The 23,686-nt window shown below is 46.4% G+C and overlaps 1 protein-coding gene across 1 annotated transcript in view; it reads right to left on the bottom strand.

Moving 5' to 3' along the window:
* The window catches only part of hdac6 (histone deacetylase 6), a 23,363-nt gene extending 82 nt beyond the window's left edge, over positions 1-23,281 (bottom strand). Inside the window, 30 exon segments of the mRNA XM_059017095.1 lie at positions 1-755; positions 1,390-1,518; positions 1,862-2,008; positions 2,535-2,663; positions 3,075-3,535; positions 3,686-3,860; positions 4,066-4,215; positions 4,803-4,995; positions 5,098-5,166; positions 5,321-5,427; positions 5,429-5,455; positions 5,761-5,929; positions 8,336-8,464; positions 9,553-9,718; positions 10,030-10,097; positions 10,249-10,355; positions 10,636-10,725; positions 10,959-11,018; positions 11,158-11,223; positions 11,716-11,842; positions 12,331-12,399; positions 12,870-12,974; positions 13,272-13,369; positions 14,142-14,238; positions 14,916-14,956; positions 15,546-15,630; positions 16,739-16,824; positions 17,429-17,542; positions 18,149-18,276; positions 23,079-23,281. The exon segment at positions 1-755 is cut by the window's left edge and continues 82 nt beyond it. Coding sequence (XP_058873078.1) covers positions 687-755; positions 1,390-1,518; positions 1,862-2,008; positions 2,535-2,663; positions 3,075-3,535; positions 3,686-3,860; positions 4,066-4,215; positions 4,803-4,995; positions 5,098-5,166; positions 5,321-5,427; positions 5,429-5,455; positions 5,761-5,929; positions 8,336-8,464; positions 9,553-9,718; positions 10,030-10,097; positions 10,249-10,355; positions 10,636-10,725; positions 10,959-11,018; positions 11,158-11,223; positions 11,716-11,842; positions 12,331-12,399; positions 12,870-12,974; positions 13,272-13,369; positions 14,142-14,238; positions 14,916-14,956; positions 15,546-15,630; positions 16,739-16,824; positions 17,429-17,542; positions 18,149-18,238 — 3,423 coding nt within the window. The 5' untranslated portion in view covers positions 18,239-18,276; positions 23,079-23,281 and the 3' untranslated portion in view covers positions 1-686.
* Positions 23,282-23,686: the final 405 nt, after the last annotated feature.

Below are 23,686 nucleotides of genomic sequence, written 5' to 3'. Positions count from 1 at the left end.
TGAAGTAACAACATTCTCTAAATGACAACGATTCTTTCAAAACCGCAGGGATGGCAACAAGACTCCTATTGCATCGCAGTGTGATCCGATCCTGGTTTTGCTAAGAGTTTAACCCCATAGTTATTATGTGTCCAAAACCTAACAGCTATTTTTAATATTCCATGCATGAAATGGTTATTTTAAGACACACTGGGGGCTAATCAAGCTGGTAGTAAAACCTGGACTGGGTGAAACTGCTGTGCAATAGGAGTCTGATTACCATCCCTGCAATGAATGTATATTGCCAGTACTGTTTTCATATATTTTTTGGTAACAGTACAAAAAATAAGATAAAATAACTACAACAGTATGCATAATAATAATAATAATAATAATAATAATAATAATAATAATAATAATAATAATAATAATAATAATAGTCTCGTTCATTATAAAACAGCAAGAATAGAAGGAGCGATCTCATTGGCTAACCAAGTGTTCCAAGCAGATATATCGCCATGGCAGCACAGCTCGGAACCTTTAGAACAACCTGATTCAAATTTTAAAATACTGGAGTGGACAGTGACCTAAAAGACAGCAGACTCTTCCAGCTCAGCAGGATTCCGATTCTGATCCTTTTTTTTTTGAACGTCCCGTAGCGATCAAAGAAATCAATTTTCTTCTCTTTGATTTTTTTTTTTTTTTTTTTAATGAAGTCCCGGCATGTTTTCTCCGAATTTGATCCTGTGTGCTGCGTTCTTCGCATCGTGAAGCACCTGCAAATTATAAAAAAGAAAGAAAGGTGGTTTCAAACTGTTTTACGTGATTGTAGCTGACAAAGTAACTCCATTAATCTTATTGAAGACGCTGAGAAAGACTTCTAGTGGAAGCGTTTGCCATTGAATTTATGAAGTTTCTTTTAGTGTTTCTATTGAAGACGCTGAGAAAGACTTCTAGTGGAAACGTTTGCCGTTGAATTTATGAAGTTTCTTTTAGTGTTTCTATTGAAGACGCTGAGAAAAACTTCTAGTGGAAACGTTTGCCGTTGAATTTATGAAGTTTCTTTTAGTGTTTCTATTGAAGACACTGAGAAAGACTTCTAGTGGAAACGTTTGCTGTTGAATTTATGAAGTTTCTTTTAGTGTTTCTATTGAAGACGCCGAGAAAGACTTCTAGTGGAAACGTTTGCCATTGAATTTATGAAGTTTCTTTCAGTGTTTCTATTGAAGACACTGAGAAAGACTTCTAGTGGAAACGTTTGCCGTTGAATTTATGAAGTTTCTTTCAGTGTTTCTATTGAAGACGCTGAGAGAGACTCCTAGTGGAAACGCTTGTCATTGAATGTTTTGGGTTTGTTCCAGTGTTTCTGGTCTGAGGCTCGCTCACGCGGCCGGCTCTCTGTGTTTTTACCTGGTGATGGACGTAGGCCTCACAGCCGTAGCACCAGACGGACAGGTCAGAGAAGCTCAACACCAGCATGTGGGCGGAGCTCTGTCTGTGTTCCATCATGTGCTGGTTGACATAGCGACCGCAGTGCACCTGAAGGTCCAAGCAACAAGTGGGTGAAGAAAAACAGCAACTGTGCAACATCCTTGAATTTTTTTTTCCAAAACATCACATATATATTACCCCCATTTTTTCGTCTTCTGTGAATGACCCCCACTCCCCCGCGAGGTCTGGCAGTGGTATAACCTCCCTGTGAATGACTCCTCCCCCCCCGGGTCTGGCAGTGGTATAACCCCCCTGTGAATGATCCTCCCCCCGGGTCTGGCAGTGGTATAACCCCCCTGTGAATGATCCTCCCCCCCTGGGTCTGGCAGTGGTATAACCCCCCTGTGAATGATCCTCCCCCCAGGTCTGGCAGTGGTATAACCCCCTGTACCTGATAGCACACCAGACAGACCCAGTTCTCAGCCTCGCTCCCACAGTCTCTGCATGGCCCGAACACATCCAGCCCCGCGGCAGGCAAGGGGTTAACCGTCTCCAGGTGCGGGCACCATGGCAACGGCTCCACAGCGAACATCGTCCCCTGGAAGCAAGGGCACAGTCACAGTGTTACCAGGGCTGAAATAGTTGGCACTCCCGCCTCTGCTAGCCTCCTGTCCCATTCGTGGATAATCAGACACACACCCACTCATTTTAATGGGACCAGTAAGAGACCAGTGAATGAATGAGAAACATGAGTGAGAAACATTTTCAACACTGAAAGACGCTGAGAAAGACTACTAGTGGAAACGCTTGCCGTTGAATTTATGAAGTTTCTTTTAGTGTTTCTATTGAAGACACTGAGAAAGACTTCTAGTGGAAACGTTTGCCGTTGAATTTATGAAGTTTCTTTTAGTGTTTCTATTGAAGACACTGAGAAAGACTTCTAGTGGAAACGTTTGCCATTGAATTTATGAAGTTTCTTGTAGTGTTTCTATTGAAGACACTGAGAAAGACTTCTAGTGGAAACGTTTGCCATTGAATTTATGAAGTTTCTTTTAGTGTTTCTATTGAAGACGCTGAGAAAGACTTCTAGTGATGAGTCTTCTTCAAGTACAATCCCTCCTTACCTCTTCCATATCCTGGGTTTTGCAAAACACCTCACAGATTGACTGAGACTTCAGGGGGGTCGACCAGCCAGAGGCCAGCTCCAGCAACGTCTCCTTTTCGTCCCCGGCAACAGCAGGGAGGGAGGGGGGCTGTTCAAAAGAGAAGAAACTGAAACATCTACAAAAACATACCAGCTGAGCCAAAAGTTTTGCAACACCCTATACTATGAACTAATTTTGCTTCATAAAGTCGAATGAAACCTGCTGAATAATGTTACCTTAACATAAAATGATGTTAATTCTGTCTCAATCCTCAAATTCTAGGTGATGCAAAGCTTTTGGCCATAGTTGGGATATTTTGACAGCTGATGTTTTGGAAGTTAACAAACACCCACCCCCACCTGCAACTACTTTCTAGACGGAAATAAGACTCCTTATTAAGCTCACAGTAAAACCAGGAATAGATCAGACTGCTGTGCAATGGGAGTATTATTTCTAGCCTTGAAACAGATTCTAAAAAGACAACTGAGAATCTTATAAACTATTTCATCCTGATCCTACCTCTGTGCTTTCCATCTTCCCAGCACTTTCTTTCAATTCCACCACCTCTGTCTTTCCTGGGGTCGACGGTGTGCCCTTTGAACTTTCACCCCCACCCGACCTCTTCCTTTGACCTTTCCCCCCGCCCTCTGGGGAGGCGGGTTTCACTTTCCTCCTGGCTCCGCCCACAGCCACGGAAGCAGGGCTCTGATTGGTCTGATTTTCAGGACTGTTTCCAAGGGCAACTGACTGCAGACCCGCTGTGATTTGATCAACAGAGTCGTCGGCAACCGTTGCCACGGCCGCAGGGCTCACGGAGGGGCTGTTGTCAGGGGTCGCCGCCCCTTCTGGGGTCAAAGGGTGTGTGTCCTCTCCGGGCGAGCGTTTCTGCGGGGTCACTTCCTGTCTGGGTGACTTTTTGGCTTTGGTCCTTTGACCTTTCTGGCTGGGGGTGGGCAAGCTTGACGACACGCTTTCTGGAACTGGGAAACCAATGAAAACCAAAAAAAGAGAAATTGCTTAATTATAATTTAATCATAACAGTGCTTAATGATGACTTACTTATTCATCTAGCACTAATAAAGGACACACAACGCCTGGTCAAGTGTGAGAGAGACAGCGTCCACACTCACCGGCGAGTCGCAGGGCGCTCCAGTGTGATCGGTGCGTGCGCAGGACGCTGTGCAGTGATTGGACAGCGCTAGGGTGGGGAGGGGTCAGCTGACCCAGGTCGGGGGGGCTGTCCCCCAAGAGAACGCTGGTACACACGGACATGGACTCAGAGATAGAGGAGAGGTTGTACCCACCCTGTGAGAGAGGGGGAGCGGGAGGGAAGGAGGGAGGGAACAGTCTTTAAAAAACACTTTTAAAATTATCCACTTGTCTATTCCAGCACTGCTTGGGACCGGAAAATAATGAATGAATCTCGCTTCATAAAGTTGAAATCTGCCGAATCAGTACACAGTGAAGGGAGTCTTATTTCTTGCACAGTTTTTCCTGTAAAGTTTCTCACCTCCAGCACGATCAGCACACGTCCTCCAGCCAAGGCTTGCAGCATGTGGGTCATGTGACCGTAGCATTCCGGGGTCACATGACAACCGCCCAGCGGGTCACCGCGCGCTGCGTCGAATCCGGCCGACACCAGAACTAGCTCCGGGTCAAACTGCAAGCGTACACACACACACAGAGACAGAGACACACACACAGTTAAACAACTGATCTTAAGACAACATAACAGAAAACAATTATGATGCTAACTACATTCACTGACAAATTTTTCGACTAGTCTTTTGAAGACACTGAGAGAGACCTTTAGTTGAAACGTTTGCCATTGAATTTATGAAGTTTCTTTTAGTGTTTCTATTGAAGATGCTGAGAAAGACTTCTAGTGGAAACGCTTGCCATTGAATTTATGAAGTTTCTTTTAGTGTTTCTATTGAAGATGCTGAGAGAGACTTCTAGTGGAAACGCTTGCCGTTGAATTTATGAAGTTTCTTTTAGTGTTTCTATTGAAGACGCTGAGAAAGACTTCTAGTGGAAACGTTTGCCATTGAATTTATGAAGTTTCTTTTAGTGTTTCTATTGAAGACGCTGAGAAAGACTTCTAGTGGAAACGCTTGCCATTGAATTTATGAAGTTTCTTTTAGTGTTTCTATTGAAGATGCTGAGAGAGACTTCTAGAGGAAAGGCTTGCCGTTGAATTTATGAAGTTTCTTTTAGTGTTTCTATTGAAGAATCCTCGTCACTCACCTGGTATGCGATGGGCATGACGACTCTCTGGAACGCCGCAATGTATTCTGGGTTGCCCATCTTGCTGGCGTTCCAGGGGATGTTGACGTTGTACCCCAGACCCCTCCCCCTCCCCGCCCGGTCGGAACCCGCATCCTCCGAGGAGGGGAAGAAGAGCCCGTTGTCATAGCGATGCAGCGACACGTACAGCACGCTGCAACACAAGATCAAACGTCAGCCAGACCTGCTGTCTTTCGTGATTAATTTAAATTACAATGCGATTGGCCACAAGTTTTGCATCACTAGATCACGGTACCTGGGGTCATCCTCAAAGATGTGCTGCGTTCCGTTGCCATGGTGAACGTCCCAATCCAGAATCAGAACCCTGCAAACGAGAAACCAACCAATCGCAGTCAAGGATCTGTGAAGATTCCAGGGCATGTTATTTGCACAGAAAGTACTGTTTTATAAATCACAAAGGATTAGTTGTGAGCTCTGGGGGGTGGGGGGGTGGGGGGGGTGGGGGGGGGGGTGTGTACCTCAGTTCTCTCCCGGACAGGCGCTGGGCGTATCGAGCTGTCAGCGCGACAGTGTTGAAGAAACAGAACCCGCAGGCAGAGTCTCGCTCGGCATGGTGACCGGGGGGGGCGGACGATGGCCACCGCGTTCCTGACCTGGGGAGGAGAAGTAGAATCGCAGATTGTTATATAAAAAGAGTCGCCCCCCCCCCCCCCCCCCCAGAACTTCCCAAACACCCGCCTGTCTGTATGACTGCGTTGATGGCTATGTGCGACTGGGTCTCTGTGTCTCTCTGCCTGTGTCTCTGTCTGTCTCTCTGCCTGTGTATCTGTGTGTCTCTGCCTGTCTCTCTGCCTGTGTCTCTGTGTGTCTCTGCCTGTGTCTCTGTGTGTCTCTATGTGTCACTGCCGGTGTCTCTGTGTCTCTGCCTGTGTCTCCCCCTCTCTCCCTGCGTGAGGACCTTGTCAGTGAGGATGGCCTCGGCTGCGTTGAAGCTGGCTCCCGCAGCGAGCAGGGCGCTCTGGTAGGACTGCGGGCTGATGAAGATGGAGTTGTACTCCTCACTCTGCCTGTGCAGGTCCCGGGGCTTCATCCCCTCCGTCGACTTCATCCTGGAGATGTGTTCAGTGCTGGGAGGGAGGAGAGGGGGAGAGAGGAAGGGGGGAGAGAGGGAGGGAGGAGAGAGGGGGGAGGGGGAGAGAGGGAGAGGGAGGGGGAGAGAGGGAGGGGGGAGAGAGAGGGAGGGAGGGAGAGAGAGAGAGAGGGAGGGAGGGAGGGAGAGAGAGAGAGAGGGAGGGAGGGAGGGAGGAGAGAGGAGGGAGGGGGAGAGAGGGAGAGGGGGGAGGGGGAGAGAGAGAGAGAGGGAGGGGGAGAGAGGGGGGGGGAGCGAGAGAGAGGGAGGGGGGAGAGAGGGAGGGAGGAGTGAGGGGGGGAGGGGGAGAGAGGGAGAGGGAGGGGGAGAGAGGGAGGGGGGAGAGAGAGGGAGGGAGGGAGAGAGAGAGAGAGGGAGGGAGGGAGGAGAGAGGAGGGAGGGGGAGAGAGGGAGAGGGGGGAGGGGGAGAGAGAGAGAGAGGGAGGGGGAGAGAGGGAGGGGGAGAGAGGGAGGGAGGAGAGAGGGGGGAGGGGGAGAGGGAGAGGGGGGGAGAGGGGGAGGGGAGGGGGAGAGAGGGAGGGGGGAGAGAGAGGGAGGGAGGGAGAGAGAGAGAGAGGGAGGGAGGGAGGGAGAGAGAGAGAGAGGGAGGGAGGGAGGGAGGGAGGAGAGAGGAGGGAGGGGGAGAGAGGGAGAGGGGGGAGGGGGAGAGAGAGAGAGAGGGAGGGGGAGAGAGGGAGGGGGGGGAGCGAGAGAGAGGGAGGGGGGGAGAGAGGGAGGGAGGAGTGAGGGGGGAGGGGGAGAGAGGGAGAGGGAGGGGGAGAGAGGGAGGGGGGAGAGAGAGGGGAGGGAGGGAGAGAGAGAGAGAGGGAGGGAGGGAGGGAGAGAGAGAGAGAGGGAGGGAGGGAGGGAGGAGAGAGGAGGGAGGGGGAGAGAGGGAGAGGGGGGAGGGGGAGGAGAGAGAGAGAGGGAGGGGGAGAGAGGGAGGGGGGGGGGAGCGAGAGAGAGGGAGGGGGGAGAGAGGGAGGGAGGAGTGAGGGGGGGAGGGGGAGAGAGGGAGAGGGAGGGGGAGAGAGGGAGGGGGGAGAGAGAGGGAGGGAGGGAGAGAGAGAGAGAGGGAGGGAGGGAGGGAGGAGAGAGGAGGGAGGGGGAGAGAGGGAGAGAGAGAGAGAGGGAGGGGGAGAGAGGGAGGGGGGAGAGAGGGAGGGAGGAGAGAGGGGGGAGGGGGAGAGGGAGAGGGGGGAGAGGGGGAGGGGAGGGGGGGAGCGAGAGAGAGGGAGGGGGGGAGAGAGGGAGGGAGGAGAGAGGGGGGAGGGGGAGCGAGAGAGAGGGAGGGAGAGAGAGAGTGAGAGGGAGGGAGAGTGACAGAGAGAGAGGGAGGGGGGAGAGAGAGGGGGAGAGAGGGAAGGCGGGAGGGGAGAGAGAGAGGGAGGGGGGAGAGAGGGAGGGAGGAGAGAGGGGGGGAGGGGGGAGGGGGAGGGGAGGGGGGGAGCGAGAGAGAGGGAGGGGGGAGAGAGGGAGGGAGGGAGGAGAGAGGGGGGAGGGGGGGAGGGGGGAGCGAGAGAGAGGGAGGGAGAGTGAGAGAGAGTGAGAGGGAGGGAGAGTGACAGAGAGAGAGGGAGGGGGAGAGAGGGAGGGGGGAGAGAGAGGGGGAGAGAGGGAAGGCGGGAGGGGGGAGAGAGAGGGAGGGGGGAGAGAGGGAGGGAGGAGAGAGGGGGGGAGGGGGGGAGGGGGAGGGGAGGGGGGAGCGAGAGAGAGGGAGGGGGGGAGAGAGGGAGGGAGGGAAGAGAGAGGGGGGAGGGGGGGAGGGGGGGAGCGAGAGAGAGGGAGGGAGAGTGAGAGAGAGAGGGAGGGGGAGAGAGGGAGGGGGGGAGAGAGAGGGGGAGAGAGGGAAGGCGGGAGGGGGGAGAGAGAGGGAGGGGGGGAGAGAGAGGGGGGAGAGAGGGAGGGGGGAGAGAGAGGGGGGAGAGGGAGGGCAAGAGAGGGGCGAGAGAGGGGGGAGAGAGGGAGGGCGGGAGGGGGGGAGAGAGAGGGGGGAGAGAGGGAAGGCGGGAGGGGGGAGAGAGAGGGGGGAGAGAGGGAAGGCGGGAGGGGGGAGAGAGAGGGAGGGAGGGGGAGAGAGGGAGGGGGAGAGAGGGAGGGAGGGAGAGAGAGAAAGGGGGGAGAGAGGGAGGGCGGGAGGGGGAGAGAGAGAGAGGGAGGGAGAGAGAGAGAGAGGGAGGCCCTTTGTTACTGGTTCTTTCGATGTTTCATGCTAAATGCTAAACTCAAGAGGTTGAAAATGTTTTGTATGGGTGTTTGTTTCATGTTTCTGTGAAAGCTTGTGAACGTGCGCGTACACACACACGCACGCACGCACGCACGCACACACACGCACGCACGCACACACGCACGCACGCACGCATGCACACACATATATATATAGTCCCATTCCCAACCCCCCTACCCGTGGCACAAGGCGAGCTCTTCCTCGGAGGCGTGGCGAGCCGGTATCCGTTGGCAACGGCTGACCAATCCCAGCTCCTCGTGACGGGAGAAGATACGAGAGATTCTCTGAGGCAGCTCTGGGTGGTGACTGGAGAGAGAGAGAGAGAGGGAGGGAGAGAAAGAGAGGGGGAGTGAGGAGAGGAGAGAGAGGGGAGGGGGGAGAGACGGAGAAGGACCAGAGGACCTTCTAAGGAATCATTTCTCCTGTTTGAATTTGCAAAATATTAACAACGCCCACCCACAAAATTCCTCAATAACACAGACAAATATAACCCTTTTTATTAATTAGTCATTCAGCAGACACTTTTATCCAAAGCGACTTACAGAGACTAGGGGATGAACTCTGCATCATCAACAATTGCTGCTGCAGAGTCACTCCAATAGGACCTTGTTTATTTGACGTCTCATCCGAAGGACGGAGCACAAGGTTAACCCTTTGCAGTCCTATGTCGGACCCGGTCCGACATTGCAATTATTCCTATCCAGTCCAATGTCGGACCCTGTCCGACATCATCAAAAAAAACAGGTTTCTAGTCGTTTTTTCTCCGGAAAAAGCCGAGAAAACCATTCAATGGCCGAGTGGGAGCGACAGGAGCCGAGACAAGCCGAAAAAAAAGGGCTTATCTCATGAATAGTCATACTTGCCCCTGGGATCAGATAGGGGCGGCCATAAGGAAACAAGCTGGCTGTTACTGAATCAGCGCACAGAGACTATCACTGACATTTGCAGAGCTTTTTTGAGATGTTATAGTAATAAAATAATGACTTGGGTCGCATTATTGAGGAGTTTGGTGATAAAACGAGTGATCAGGAGATGATTGATCGGTATGTACGACTATTATTATTATTATTATTTATTTCTTACATAGGTGAACACTATAGCAAACGAAAGGGTGGGGCGGGGCTGGAGATGCCTAGTGAGTGCTTTGTTGATATGCAGGGCCTTTTAAACCCGTTTGACTGTGAAAAAAAAATACTTTTAAACAGCGCGTATAAAATTAACTGCGTGTGTGAAAATAAATTGGACCGGACGCGCCTGACATGCACTTAATGAATGGACTGCAAAGGGTTAACCGTGAGTCAGTGGCTGAGCTTGGATTAGAACCGTGAACCTCCTGGTATCAAGCCCCTTTCTCCAGCCGCTGGACCACCAAGCCCCCTTGCTGACCCCCTCACCTGTCCCACATGTTGTGATGCTCCTTCATCCTCTCATCGTACACCAGGCCTGTGCGTGCTGGGGGCAGTCCCCTCATCACCTCCCTCATGGAGCGGTCCAGCACTGCGTCCGACTCCACCGCAGGACCCGGGTTCAAATCACAGCTCCCAGTCTCCTGGCCTTGCTCTGAATACAACAACAAACAGAACAGTCTCAATAGGGATGGACTCCTGTTGCATAGCAGTTTCACACATTCCAGGTTTTACTACCAGCTTGATCAGCCCCCAGTGTGTCTAGGCAACAAGCTCAGGTGTGTCTTATTATTAAACTCCTGGTAAAACCAGGACTGGGTGAAACTGCTGTGCAACGGGAGTCTTATTTCCAAGTTCTTCTCAAAGCTTAAACCATTTATTTTTTTGATTCAGCCCTTTATTTTTACTAGGTTCTGAGGCTTCTAACCAATCAGCTACAGAGTTTTGTCTGAAGATCTTTCTTACCCAGAACCTGCAGGCATTTCCAGTGCTTGCGATGGGCAGCCACTGTCTTGGAGATTGAGTCCAAAGCACTGAACACAGAAAATAAAACTTCAGACACAGAAATCATTACAGACTTGGCATTGACAAGTTATCAAGTTATCTTACAGTGGAAACGTTTGTCAGTGAATTTATGAAGTTTCTTTTAGTGTTTCTGTTGGTGACACTTTTCATAAGGGTTACCTCTGACAGGGAGAGAAAGGGGACTCCAGTCTGGGACAGGGGTCCCCCAAAAGCATCTTCAAACAGGCGCACACCCCCTCCGCGGTCGACCTCAGATTATACCCCCCCTGGAAAAATACAAAGGAGAACTCAAAATCAGCACCACTTCTAAACCCCCCCCCGGTCACAAGAATACTGAGGTTTGAAACCCACAATACCTCACCATCATCCTTTTAAAACGCTGTCGTCACACAGGGATGGAATTAAGTCCTGTTGCATAGCAGTTTCACCCATTCCAGGTTTTACTACAAGCTTGATCAGCCCCCAGTGTGTCTAGGTAACAAGCTTAGGTGTGTCTTATTAAACTTGAATGGATCAAACTGCTGAGCAATCCCTGTGTTCTCTTACCTCCAAAGACAGGATCAGCCTGCCCTCGGCCAGTAACTGCAGCATGTGTGTCAGGTGAGCAAAGCACGCTGGTGTGGCAGACATCTCCCCCTGCAGGCGAGAGAAGGAATCACAGTCTTGGTCATTAGTTTTACAGGATTTGAAACCCTGGTGGGATTTATAATAAATATTTAAGCGTGATTTTTCAAAAGGTTTACTGAAAAGAGGCTGTTTTTTAGTGTTCAAACGCACACTGGTTCACAGGCATGGCTTATTCATACTGTTGTAAGAAGGGCCATAGATGATGGATGAATTTTACGTTTTTATGTGAGAAATGCACTTACCTTTGGATCCCCAACCACAGAGTCAAACCCAGCCGCGACCAGCACCAGCTGAGGCCTGAACTGCAGAGAGGACAGAGGACAGTTAGGGGTCATCTACAAATGACACGCTTGCTCAGTTTTTTTTTGGTTTGTTTGTTCTTAAAATCAGTAAAAAAGATAATAGAGGGGGGGGGGGGGGAGAGGAAGACAGCAATCTCACCTCGTACGCGACGGGCAGGAGAAGCTGTTGAAAAGCTGAGATATAATCAGCATCGTTCATTCCAGGCTGAGGGGAAAAAAAAAGGGACATTTTAGTTTACTTGTCTGGTCAAAAACCCACTGAGCTCCTCAAACCCGCTGCCTTCCACACTGCAGCCCAGCGCTTTCTTTATCTAACCACTGAGCTCCTCAAACCCGCTGCCTTCCACACTGCAGCCCAGCGCTCTAACCACTGAGCTCCTCAAACCCGCTGCCTTCCACACTGCAGCCCAGCGCTTTCTTTCTCTAACCACTGAGCTCCTCAAACCCGCTGCCTTCCACACTGCAGCCCAGCGCTTTCTTTATCTAACCACTGAGCTCCTCAAACCCGCTGCCTTCCACACTGCAGCTCAGCGCTTTCTTTATCTAACCACTGAGCTCCTCAAACCCGCTGCCTTTCACACTGCAGCCCAGCGCTTTCTTTATCTAACCACTGAGCTCCTCAAACCCGCTGCCTTCCACACTGCAGCAGAGCTTGCTTTCTTTCTTTCTTTCTCTCTCTCTTTCTTTCTCTTCTCACCTGGTTCCAGGGTAGGTTAATGTTAAAGCCCTCTCCTTTTCCTTTTCCGACTGCAGTACTGTCAGATTCCTGCAGGTGGGGCCAAAAGCGCCCGTCTTCATAACGATGAACTGAGAAGACGAGAACACTGCAGAGAGAGAGAGAGAGAGAGAGAGAGAGAGAGTAAAAAGAACACTGGTAAAACTAAAAGAAACTAAATTAAGCAGACAAATCGGATAGCGCCTTCTTCAGCTTACACTGTTTGGTTATCGAAAGAAATGAAAGAATGAAAGATGGGTTGCAGTATGGAAAGACTTCTAGTGGAAACGTTTGCCATTGAATTTATGAAGTTTCTTTTAGTGTTTCTATTGAAGTAACCGCATGGACCTCTCAGAACTGCATTTCCCATCATCCTCCTGCTCACGTATGTAACTGAGATGGATTCACCAGTGAGCAGGAGGATGATGGGAAATGTAGTTCTGAGAGGTCCATGTGTCCAAAAAAAATAAAACAATACACGCAGCTTACATAAACAGTTGTAGCAACACATGGGAACATGTAACACAATACAATAAAAAGGTTCTTATGCACCATTTAATAGCTATTGATAAAATGAATTAATGAATCTGTACAGACCTGGGATCATCCTCAAATATATACTGCAGTCCTTGGCCATGATGAACATCCCAATCCACAATGAGGATCCTACAGACAGAGGTTCAGTCAGTCAAAGCTATGCAGGTTTCCTTATCAAAGCAACAGATCCTTTACGTAGAACCCGTTTGAAATTGTTCATGCACACTGCAGTATTATTATTATTATTATTATTTATTTCTTAGCAGACGCCCTTATCCAGGGCGACTTACAATTGTTATAAGATATCACATTATTTTTACATACAATTACCCATTTATACAGTTGGGTTTTTACTGGAGCAATCTAGGTAAAGTACCTTGCTCAAGGGTACAGCAGCAGTGTCCCCCCCCCACTTGAGATTGAACCCACGACCCTCCGGTCAAGAGTCCAGAGCCCTAACCACTACTCCACACTGCTGCACAGTTGTGTGCAAATTATTAAAAGCAATTAGAAAAGTCAGAAGCCTTAGCTGTATTCTTAATTGGAGGGACTTTTACAATACAGATCTGGACAAAACCCTGAGTGTCCTGCTAGCCCACCTCGTGAGGTGGTATCTCTGCTTGGCATAGCGCGCGGCGATGGCCAGGTTGTTGAACATGCAGTAGCCGTTCATCTGATCCCTCTGGGCGTGGTGCCCAGGTGGTCTGGAATACAAAATCACAATGAAGAGCAGCTAAGAGAACGAGAAAGGCAACTGTGTCTGAAGTCTAGAAGAGTCTCACATGCTTGCTTTAAGACTCCCATTGCATAGCGTTTTGATCCATTCCTGGTTGCCCTGCGAGTTTATTAGGACACACCTGAGCTTGTTGCCTAGACACACTGGGGTTGATCAAGCAGGTGGTAAAACCTGGACTGGTGTGAAACTCCTGTGCAACAGGAGTCTTATTGCCAGGGCTAGGAGAATGATAAACACATCAGTAAATAACATGACGGGATGTTACCTGGCAATGGAGAAGCCGTTTCGAAGCTGGGCTGTCATCACTGTGTCCACAAGCTGCAGCACAGACCCTGCAGCCAGGCAGGCACAGTGAAAAGACTCCTGAGGGGAGCCAAGGGTTAAAACTTGTTACATAGTAGCGAATTACTCAATACATGTGTGCTTCCACATAATTACAATATGCACAGTTACAAATGTAAATCTGATACAATTGTGCACTTCCATATAGCGTGCAGAAAGCATCAGTGTAAAGCATAGCGAGGTCTGGTAAAGCATAGGAAAGCATTGTAAAGCACAGAGAGGTGTGGTAAAGCATAGGGAAACATTGTAAAGCACAGAGAGGTCTGGTAAAGCATAGGGAAGCATTGTAAAGCACAGAGAGGTGTGGTAAAGCATAGGGAAGCATTGTAAAGCACAGAGAGGTCTGGTAAAGCATAGGGAAGCATTGTAAAGCAAAGAGAGGTGTGGTAAAGCATAGGGAAGCATTGTAAAGCACAGAGAGGTCTGGTAAAGCATAGGGAAGCATTGTAAAGCACAGAGAGGTGTGGTAAAGCATAGGGAAGCATTGTAAAGCACAGAGAGGTGTGGTAAAGCATAGGGAAGCATTGTAAAGCACAGAGAGGTGTGGTCAAGCATAGGGAAGCATTGTAAAGCACAGAGAGGTCTGGTAAAGAACAGGGAAGCATTGTAAAGCACAGAGAGGTCTGGTAAAGCATATGGAAGCATTGTAAAGCACAGAGAGGTCTGGTAAAGCACAGGGAAGCATTGTAAAGCACAGAGAGGTCTGGTAAAGCATAGGGAAGCATTGTAAAGCACAGAGAGGGGTGGCACAGCATGCATTAGGGTCCCCCTGTTGTGATTGTACAGCACTCACAGGGTGAATATAGATGGAGTCGAATGTGTCAGAAAGGGATTGCAGCTCCTCCTGTCCCATGTGCTGAGTGGATCTCATCTGCGCCACGTACTCCGGACTGGAAAGCAATGCAGTGAAACCAACCAATCACAAACGCTGAAGGAAACGCCACGCATGCAGATCTTAAGCATGCATCTAAAGACTCTGAACCTGTAGGTCAGCTGGCGCTTATGATGACTGCGCTTCTGTGCACAGTGAACAGAACCCCACCCCCCTTTGCAACTGCTTTGAAACCAAAAAAGCAGAGATCGCATGCCAAGCTCAGTGGGGTTTGGATGAATCACTGAAACCTAAAAATCCTGATCCACGTCTTGGTTGTGTGTTGAGCTTCACAGCCAGCATGAGATTTCACTGCTCTGGTTACAGACAGCTTGACTGTCCTCCAAACAGGACGCAGAGAATACATGCTGTAAAGACACCTGTCTTTTGAGAATGCTAAAATGCTGGGTTAGAACGCCTCAAATTAAAACAAACAGGGCTTTGAGTGACTTTTTCCTTCAATACAACTGCATTCAATCTCTCCTCGCTCTCTAGGGCTTATTCTTGAGCAAAAATGATGCGGACAACCGACATAGAAAAAGACTTCTAGTCGAAACGTTTGCCGTTTACCCTGCCTAAAATTTCGGCCTCCGATGTCGAGTGATTACCATTGTTCTCTAAATCTGCTTTTACCGAGCTTTGAGTTGCATTGAACCTTACAACCACACCTTGAACCCTCCAGGTACACCCACTCACCTGTGAACCAGCAACAGCTCTTCTTCTGTTGCAGCTCTTTCCTGTGTGAGAGAGATTTCAGAGAGACCCGGTCACACAGCTAGTCAATTATACTGAACGCGACTCAATTAGACCTCTCAGAACTACATTTCCCATCATCCTCCTGCTCACATATGTAACCGAGATGGATTTACCAGTGAGCAGGAGGATGATGGGAAATGTAGTTCTGAGAGGTCCATGCGGGTACATGGGAAGCCATCTTGAGACAGGCTATAGGGCGCATCCCGCACTCCACACAGAGCGCCTTTAACCCTTTTGTCTTTAACTGTTTCGGCTGCGCAGATGTTTGATATGACTTTGGAGTTATTGTCTTTCATTATAATTCTGATGTTGTTTAAAACAGTCATAATGACTGCCTGCGACGGTTCTAGGTATGAGGATAACCGCGACGGTTCTAGAGTTAACAAGCTGTCCTTCCCTCACCTTTACGATTAAGAACCAATCAATGGCAGTCAACTTCCGTTTTAAAAGCTGACTGGAAGTGAATCTTCCTCTCAGCCGTGCTCAGACAATTTGATAATTCCGATTGGCTTATTTTTATTTTTTTAAATGCTAAAAGTTGCCATTGAGCGTTGTCTTTGTGCCCCTCACCTCGACCCGTGCACAGCGTGACAGCAGCCCGTACTGCTCCACCTTCTCCATCACTGCGGTCAGTCTGTCTGGACACTCCGGGTGGCTGCAAAGAGAAAGGTCAGAACTACCAACGCCCAGCATTCCCCTCGCAAGAATATATACCGAGCATCGAAAGAAACGTATCACTATTATAACACATTTATTTAAAAAAAAAATAAGGTATATAAATGATGGACGTGGATGAAATGTTTTTGGTTTCTTTTTAATCACTCAATCATTCATCCTTGACCATGACACGCTTGAGTGACTGTGACTGAAGCAGATGCACTTAATCACCTGGTTAGCGAGACAGCTGATTGGACGCTGGGTGTGGAGCGATTCCAGCTGTTGAATTGCAAGCTTTGAATAAAAGCAATAGAAAAAAACCAATATGCCACGTCTGTCGAGAGAGCAGCACCTTCGTGCGATCTGCATGTTGGAGGCTGGACTAGGGCAGCGTGCTGTGGCTCGCCGTCTTGGGTGCTCACAGCCAGCGATTTCAAACCTGGCGAGACGGTATAACCAGACACACTCTGTCAATGACAGCGCCACCAACTGGGAGACCAAGGAACACCTGCCCGAGATCCACAGATCATTCAGCAGCATCTTCGTGATGTCAATTGTTAATCAGCACAATACAAAAGTCACTGCACCTGCTCTGAAACAGAGTTTGTCATTTTTCGATCACATCTAGTGAATTTTATCCAAATATAAGTGATACGTTTCTTTTGATGCTCAAATATAAGTGATACGTTTCTTTTGATGCTCAAATATAAGTGATACGTTTCTTTTTGATGCTCAGTATATATCTAGATATATTTTTATCATTATTTTTCTTGAGAAATATTACTCTGAAAATGAATAAATAAAAAATAAAACATTTTATTGTAAGACGAAATCAAACTTAAATCAAGCTAATGCTACAGAACTACAGATGGCCAGAAGTTCTGCCTCACCTCGAATTAAATAAATAATTAAATAAATAAATATAAACATAATTTAGATCTTTTATTTAACATCATGTAATCAAAACGATATTATTTATCTGAAGCTTTTTCACATCCTCGTTTTGTTATATTTGTAAATGGTTTATGAATAAGCATTTCAATGGACTACAAGTCCCAGAAGTCCTAGCTGTTAGCCTCATTCTCCCAGAAGCCCCTGCTCCTCACCTGGCATCCCACAGACAGCTGTACTCTTTGCATTTCTCAGTGAACACTAGCCCGGTACCTACACCCACAGGAGAGCTCCTGAGATCCTGCCGAGGAAACAGAGGAAGGATCACAGCACAGCAATGTAAACACATAGCACTCTGTGAGGTGGAGTTTATAAACTGTCACAGAAAGATTCAGCAGTACAGTTTTTTTAAACGTCGTGTTTCAGCGCTGTACAGACGTTCTGTGTCGTTATCCGTTAGAGCTTCAGCTTTATTTGTTCAATTGCCTTTACCTTGTTTTAATTTCCCGTTCCTCTCCAGTTTCTCTGAGATTTTTTTTAACTTATTCTCATTTTGTTGCTCATTAATGAACATTTCTGTACTGTGGGTGTCGAGTGATTGAAAACGAGACATGTTGTGTTTTGAATTGAAAGCGATGGTCTCGAGGAGTCGAATGGGTCAAAGTTCAAGTATATTTTCCTCTAGAGGAATTATCACTTGACGTCACTACTGTGGCACTATGCCTTTTTTTCGTATGGCTCAGGATGCAAATATATATTTTCATAAAGTGTTAAACTTTGCATTGACCTGTTTGAGTCTTTTGTGAAATCAAAGTGCATGCTAACAGTAATAATAATAATAATAATAATAATAATAATAATAATAATAATAATAATAATAATAATAATAATCAGTGACTGGGTACCAGGTGTCCGAGCTGCTTGATCATCTCCTCTTCTCCATGGCTTCTGTTCATCCTCCCTTTCTTCTTCTCTTCCTGCAGCCCTGAATTCTGGCTGCCCTTCTTACCAACTTTCTTCTGCAAAAACGCAACGCACCAAGTCAAGCAAACAGAACTCCCCCGATCACCCTGGAGCTTCCCTTGCAGCTGGGTGGACAGCGCTGTGCACAAGGCTTGGGTTAGGTTTTTACTGCTGCAGTGAACTTTCACTCTCTCGTTAATTTTATACAGCATTGTTAAAATGCAGCTACCCTTTGGTCAAACTGTGACGTCGCGGATTTATAGACTGAAGCCTTGAAAAACAATTGAGAAATGATTGTCTGAAAATCTGTTCTGTCTAAAGGTTTAAATCTGTACATCTGCACAGTTCACTGTGGTTACAGCTCTGGTCAAAGGTTTTGCCTCATCCTATAAAATTAACTAGTTGTGCTTCATAAAGCATAGGGAAGCATTGTAAAGCACAGAGAGGTCTGGTAAAGCATAGGGAAGCATTGTAAAGCACAGAGAGGTGTGGTAAAGCATAGGGAAGCATTGTAAAGCACAGAGAGGTCTGGTAAAGCATAGGGAAGCATTGTAAAGCACAGAGAGGTCTGGTAAAGCATTGGGAAGCATTGTAAAGCACAGTAAATGCATTACATGCACAGCTTCCAAGTTCAAGCCGCAGGGTTTGATTGGTTGATTTACCTGGGACTGGGAGGCGGAGCCTGGTGACCTAGGTGAGCGGGAGGAGCCTCGCAGTGCTCTCTGATTGGACGGATCAGGTATGGAATCCATGACCAAAGGAAAGTTCTTTTTTCAAGGCGTTGAAAAATCTGGGGATAAAGTAATAACAAACACAGCCACGTGAACTGTCCTTGTAACAGACAGAACCTGTTTATTATCCTCACTTAACTATCTACTACAATAAATCTATCATTATTCAAACAGTGAGCTTTCCATTTATCAGCTATTCTTCATCATTTTACATACATAAGATATCTGCATCGAGAGACATACAGCTATAGCTAAAAGACTTAAATCACCTCCAATTTTAGGACTGACAAACCAGGGCTACGCCTAGGGCATAGGGGGGAGCAAAACGGTTATGTGTTTTCTTTTTACATATATGACTGAAAAAACTTCACTCGCTGATATTCGAACCAAGGCATGTATCTCAAAATCAAATTGTTCTGACAGGTGTTACGCAGACGCACGCCGGACGTGCACTCACGGTATTTCTAACTCTATAAAACCAAAAGAAACTAAATAAAAAGGCACATTTAACACCGCTGATGTTCCAGATGCAGTGCGCTCAGCCTCCTGCGTTGAGCAATACCCGAAACCCTTGATTAAAATAACCTTACACAACTTGTTTTTCTTTTAAAACACATTTTAATTGGATTTCATTGTATTTCAAAACCCACCCGATCAACCAAAAAACAAGGAAACGTTATTGACGAGTTTGCATGCAGTAAACTGTAACGTATTTGACTAACAACAGCGTACAGACATGTTTGGGGTTTTTTTTACTATTTATTTCCGTGGACTATTGTGGAGCTCCCGTTAGTGAAACCAACCCTTCTATAAATGACATTTCAACTTCATATGCTGTTCCTTGTTTGTTTGAACTGTTGCCTTTTTTATTCAGTAAATCAGTTAAAGTCATTCTGGAGCTGTGCTGCAGGATTTAACGCAGGCTTCCGTTTTTCCGGTTTTATTTTGAAATGTATTTAGCACACCCCCCTACAGTTTAATTTTCTTTCAGATTCATTCAGTCGTTCATAATAACTTCAAACTGAGATTTCTACCTGTTGTAAAGGGTGGAGGGCTAGTTTTAAAGGCTGTGATGTATATATAGGTGTGTGTGTGTGTGTGTGTTTGTATATATAGGTGTGTGTGTGTGTGTGTGTTTGTATATATAGGGGTGTGTGTGTGTGTGTGTGTGTGTTTGTATATATAGGTGTGTGTGTGTGTGTGTGTTTGTATATATAGGGGTGTGTGTGTGTGTGTGTGTGTGTTTGTATATATAGGGGTGTGTGTGTGTGTGTGTTTGTATATATAGGGGTGTGTGTGTGTGTGTGTGTGTGTTTGTATATATAGGGGTGTGTGTGTGTGTGTGTGTGTGTGTGTGTGTTTGTATATATAGGTGTGTGTGTGTGTGTGTGTTTGTATATATAGGGGTGTGTGTGTGTGTGTGTGTGTGTTTGTATATATAGGTGTGTGTGTGTGTGTGTGTTTGTATATATAGGGGTGTGTGTGTGTGTGTGTGTGTGTTTGTATATATAGGTGTGTGTGTGTGTGTGTGTTTGTATATATAGGTGTGTGTGTGTGTGTGTTTGTATATATAGGGGTGTGTGTGTGTGTGTGTGTGTGTTTGTATATATAGGGGTGTGTGTGTGTGTGTGTGTTTGTATATATAGGTGTGTGTGTGTGTGTGTTTGTATATATAGGGGTGTGTGTGTGTGTGTGTGTGTGTTTGTATATATAGGGGTGTGTGTGTGTGTGTGTTTGTATATATAGGGGTGTGTGTGTGTGTGTGTGTGTGTTTGTATATATAGGGGTGTGTGTGTGTGTGTGTGTGTGTGTGTGTGTTTGTATATATAGGTGTGTGTGTGTGTGTGTGTTTGTATATATAGGGGTGTGTGTGTGTGTGTGTGTGTGTTTGTATATATAGGTGTGTGTGTGTGTGTGTGTTTGTATATATAGGGGTGTGTGTGTGTGTGTGTTTGTATATATAGGTGTGTGTGTGTGTGTGTGTTTGTATATATAGGGGTGTGTGTGTGTGTGTGTGTGTGTTTGTATATATAGGGGTGTGTGTGTGTGTGTGTGTGTGTGTGTGTTTGTATATATAGGTGTGTGTGTGTGTGTGTGTTTGTATATATAGGGGTGTGTGTGTGTGTGTGTGTGTGTTTGTATATATAGGTGTGTGTGTGTGTGTGTGTTTGTATATATAGGGGTGTGTGTGTGTGTGTGTGTGTGTTTGTATATATAGGGGTGTGTGTGTGTGTGTGTGTGTGTGTGTGTGTTTGTATATATAGGTGTGTGTGTGTGTGTGTGTTTGTATATATAGGTGTGTGTGTGTGTGTGTTTGTATATATAGGGGTGTGTGTGTGTGTGTGTTTGTATATATAGGTGTGTGTGTGTGTGTGTGTGTTTGTATATATAGGTGTGTGTGTGTGTGTGTGTTTGTATATATAGGGGTGTGTGTGTGTGTGTGTGTGTGTGTGTTTGTATATATAGGGGTGTGTGTGTGTGTGTGTGTTTGTATATATAGGTGTGTGTGTGTGTGTGTGTTTGTATATATAGGTGTGTGTGTGTGTGTTTGTATATATAGGTGTGTGTGTGTGTGTGTGTTTGTATATATAGGGGTGTGTGTGTGTGTGTGTGTGTTTGTATATATAGGTGTGTGTGTGTGTGTGTGTTTGTATATATAGGTGTGTGTGTGTGTGTGTTTGTATATATAGGGGTGTGTGTGTGTGTGTGTGTGTGTTTGTATATATAGGGGTGTGTGTGTGTGTGTGTGTTTGTATATATAGGTGTGTGTGTGTGTGTTTGTATATATAGGTGTGTGTGTGTGTGTTTGTATATATAGGTGTGTGTGTGTGTGTTTGTATATATAGGTGTGTGTGTGTGTGTGTGTGTGTGTTTGTATATATAGGTGTGTGTGTGTGTGTGTGTGTGTTTGTATATATAGGTGTGTGTGTGTGTGTTTGTATATATAGGTGTGTGTGTGTGTGTGTGTGTGTTTGTATATATAGGTGTGTGTGTGTGTGTTTGTATATATAGGTGTGTGTGTGTGTGTTTGTATATATAGGTGTGTGTGTGTGTTTGTATATATAGGTGTGTGTGTGTGTGTGTATATATAGGTGTGTGTGTGTGTGTGTGTTTGTATATATAGGTGTGTGTGTGTGTTTGTATATATAGGGGTGTGTGTGTGTGTGTGTGTGTGTGTGTTTGTATATATAGGTGTGTGTGTGTGTGTGTGTTTGTATATATAGGGGTGTGTGTGTGTGTTTGTATATATAGGTGTGTGTGTGTGTTTGTATATATAGGGGTGTGTGTGTGTGTGTGTGTGTTTGTATATATAGGGGTGTGTGTGTGTGTGTTTGTATATATAGGTGTGTGTGTGTGTGTGTGTGTGTGTGTTTGTATATATAGGTGTGTGTGTGTGTGTGTGTGTGTGTTTGTATATACAGAGGTGTGTGTGTGTGTTTGTATATATAGGTGTGTGTGTGTGTGTGTGTGTGTGTTTGTATATATAGGTGTGTGTGTGTGTGTGTGTTTGTATATATAGGGGTGTCTGTGTGTGTGTGTATGTTTGTATATATAGGTGTGTGTGTGTGTTTGTATGTATATATGTGTGTGTGTGTTTGTGTGTGTGTGTGTTTGTATATATAGGTGTGTGTTTGTGTGTGTGTGTTTGTATATATAGGTGTGTGTGTGTGTTTGTATATATAGGGGTGTGTGTGTGTGTGTGTGTGTGTTTGTATGTATATGTGTGTGTTTTGTATGTATATGTGTGTGTGTGTTTGTATGTATATGTGTGTGTTTTGTATGTATATGTGTGTGTTTTGTATGTATATGTGTGTGTGTTTTGTATGTATATGTGTGTGTTTTGTATGTATATGTGTGTGTTTGATGGGTTAATCCGGCCCTGGGGTTTGGTTTGGTTTGGTTTGGTTTGGTTTGGTTTGGTTTGGTTTGACTAGCAAATCATCTTCCAGGCCTCTGGACTGCGGACGGCTTATTTTTTCCAGTTTCCATGTGAGTGCCAATGACAGGCAAACCAGCAGACTCCACACCCTTCTCCAGGAATGCGAGCTGTAGGCACATTTTGATCAGTACCTCTTTTGAAAACGGACGGGGTGCCTTTTCATAAAATCCAACCTTTTTTTTAATTTTTTTCGCTGCAGTGCTGCGTCTCACGTCAGCACAAAACATTAGAAACCTCCCGCTGCAGAGCAGTTTGATCCATTCCTAGTTTTGCTACGAGTTTAATCATAGCTTGTTGCACTGTGGGCTAATCACGCTGTGTAGTAAAACCTAGGATGGGTGAAACTGCTACGCAATAGGAGTCTGATTACCATCCCTGTTATCGTGTGTTTGAACCAATCCTTGCATTGCAATGACACACGCTTATTCCTAATGCAACATTTTAATTAATAAAAGACAGAAAACACGGTGCGTCATTTGTTCCGTGTTAATATCGACTTATTTAACACGTACGTGACGTAGGGCATACTGACGCTCAATCGATCGATCGATCGATCGATCAACTCAATTAATCTGCGATTGACTGTAGTAGATTAGTACACGACAGCACTGATAACAGCAAGTTATGTCTTTTAATAAGAACCGATTCAAATAAACCAAACGCAGGGTTGCTTGAGTATCAATAATATTATATTTCTACTGATAATAAATAACATCAAAGCACGCAACAGCCGCCAATGAATCACAGCCCTGCATGGTTCTTAATCACACTTCATACGCCCTTATTACTCATAGAATATGCTTTGCTTTTGGTTGTTGTCTTGTTAGTTGTAACACTTATTTCTTAAGCTTTGTGTCTGATTTATGCACAAGATTGCGCGCCGTTATTTCCTGCAACCTCGTTTTAACTTCTGCCTCTCACCTTGCAAATTGCTGTTACTCTCAATTAATTTGTCGGCTGCTCTGAATATCAATCGCTCGCTGTCGTTCTTCTTTGCACTTCGCCTCTGCAAAAAAATTGGTTTACGAAAAAATCAGACCAGCCCTGGCGCCGGGCGATGGCGTCACCACACCACCGCCGCGGGGGAAACGGACCTCACCCTGCTTGCTGTGCGCCACAAGCGCCGCCAGGTGTCGCCCGCATGCCGCACAAGCAACGTTATTAAAGTATTTGTTTATTTAGCAAACAGAGACTAGGGTGTGTGAGCTATGCATCAGCTGCAGAGTCACTTACAATAACATCTCACCCGAAAGACGGAGCACAAGGAGGTGAAGTGACTTGCTCAGGGTCACACAGTGAGTCAGGGGCTGAGGTGGGATTTGAACCAGGGACCTTCTGCTTGTAAGCCACCGGACCACCTAGCAAGCCACCGGACCACCTAGCTTCCTATTATAGCATTTGTAATCTCGTAGTAATTTGGTTTATTATGCCTAACTAGCATAAACCATTGCTGATCATTTCCAACTAGGCTTGCCCTTATAAATGTGTATTATTGTAAAAGCACAGTAAAGTGTATTAAAACACAGAGG

The sequence above is a fragment of the Acipenser ruthenus genome, chromosome 55 (assembly GCF_902713425.1).
Source record: "Acipenser ruthenus chromosome 55, fAciRut3.2 maternal haplotype, whole genome shotgun sequence".
In the NCBI taxonomy this organism is placed as follows: domain Eukaryota; kingdom Metazoa; phylum Chordata; class Actinopteri; order Acipenseriformes; family Acipenseridae; genus Acipenser; species Acipenser ruthenus.
This window is presented reverse-complemented; position numbering and strand designations above follow the sequence as displayed.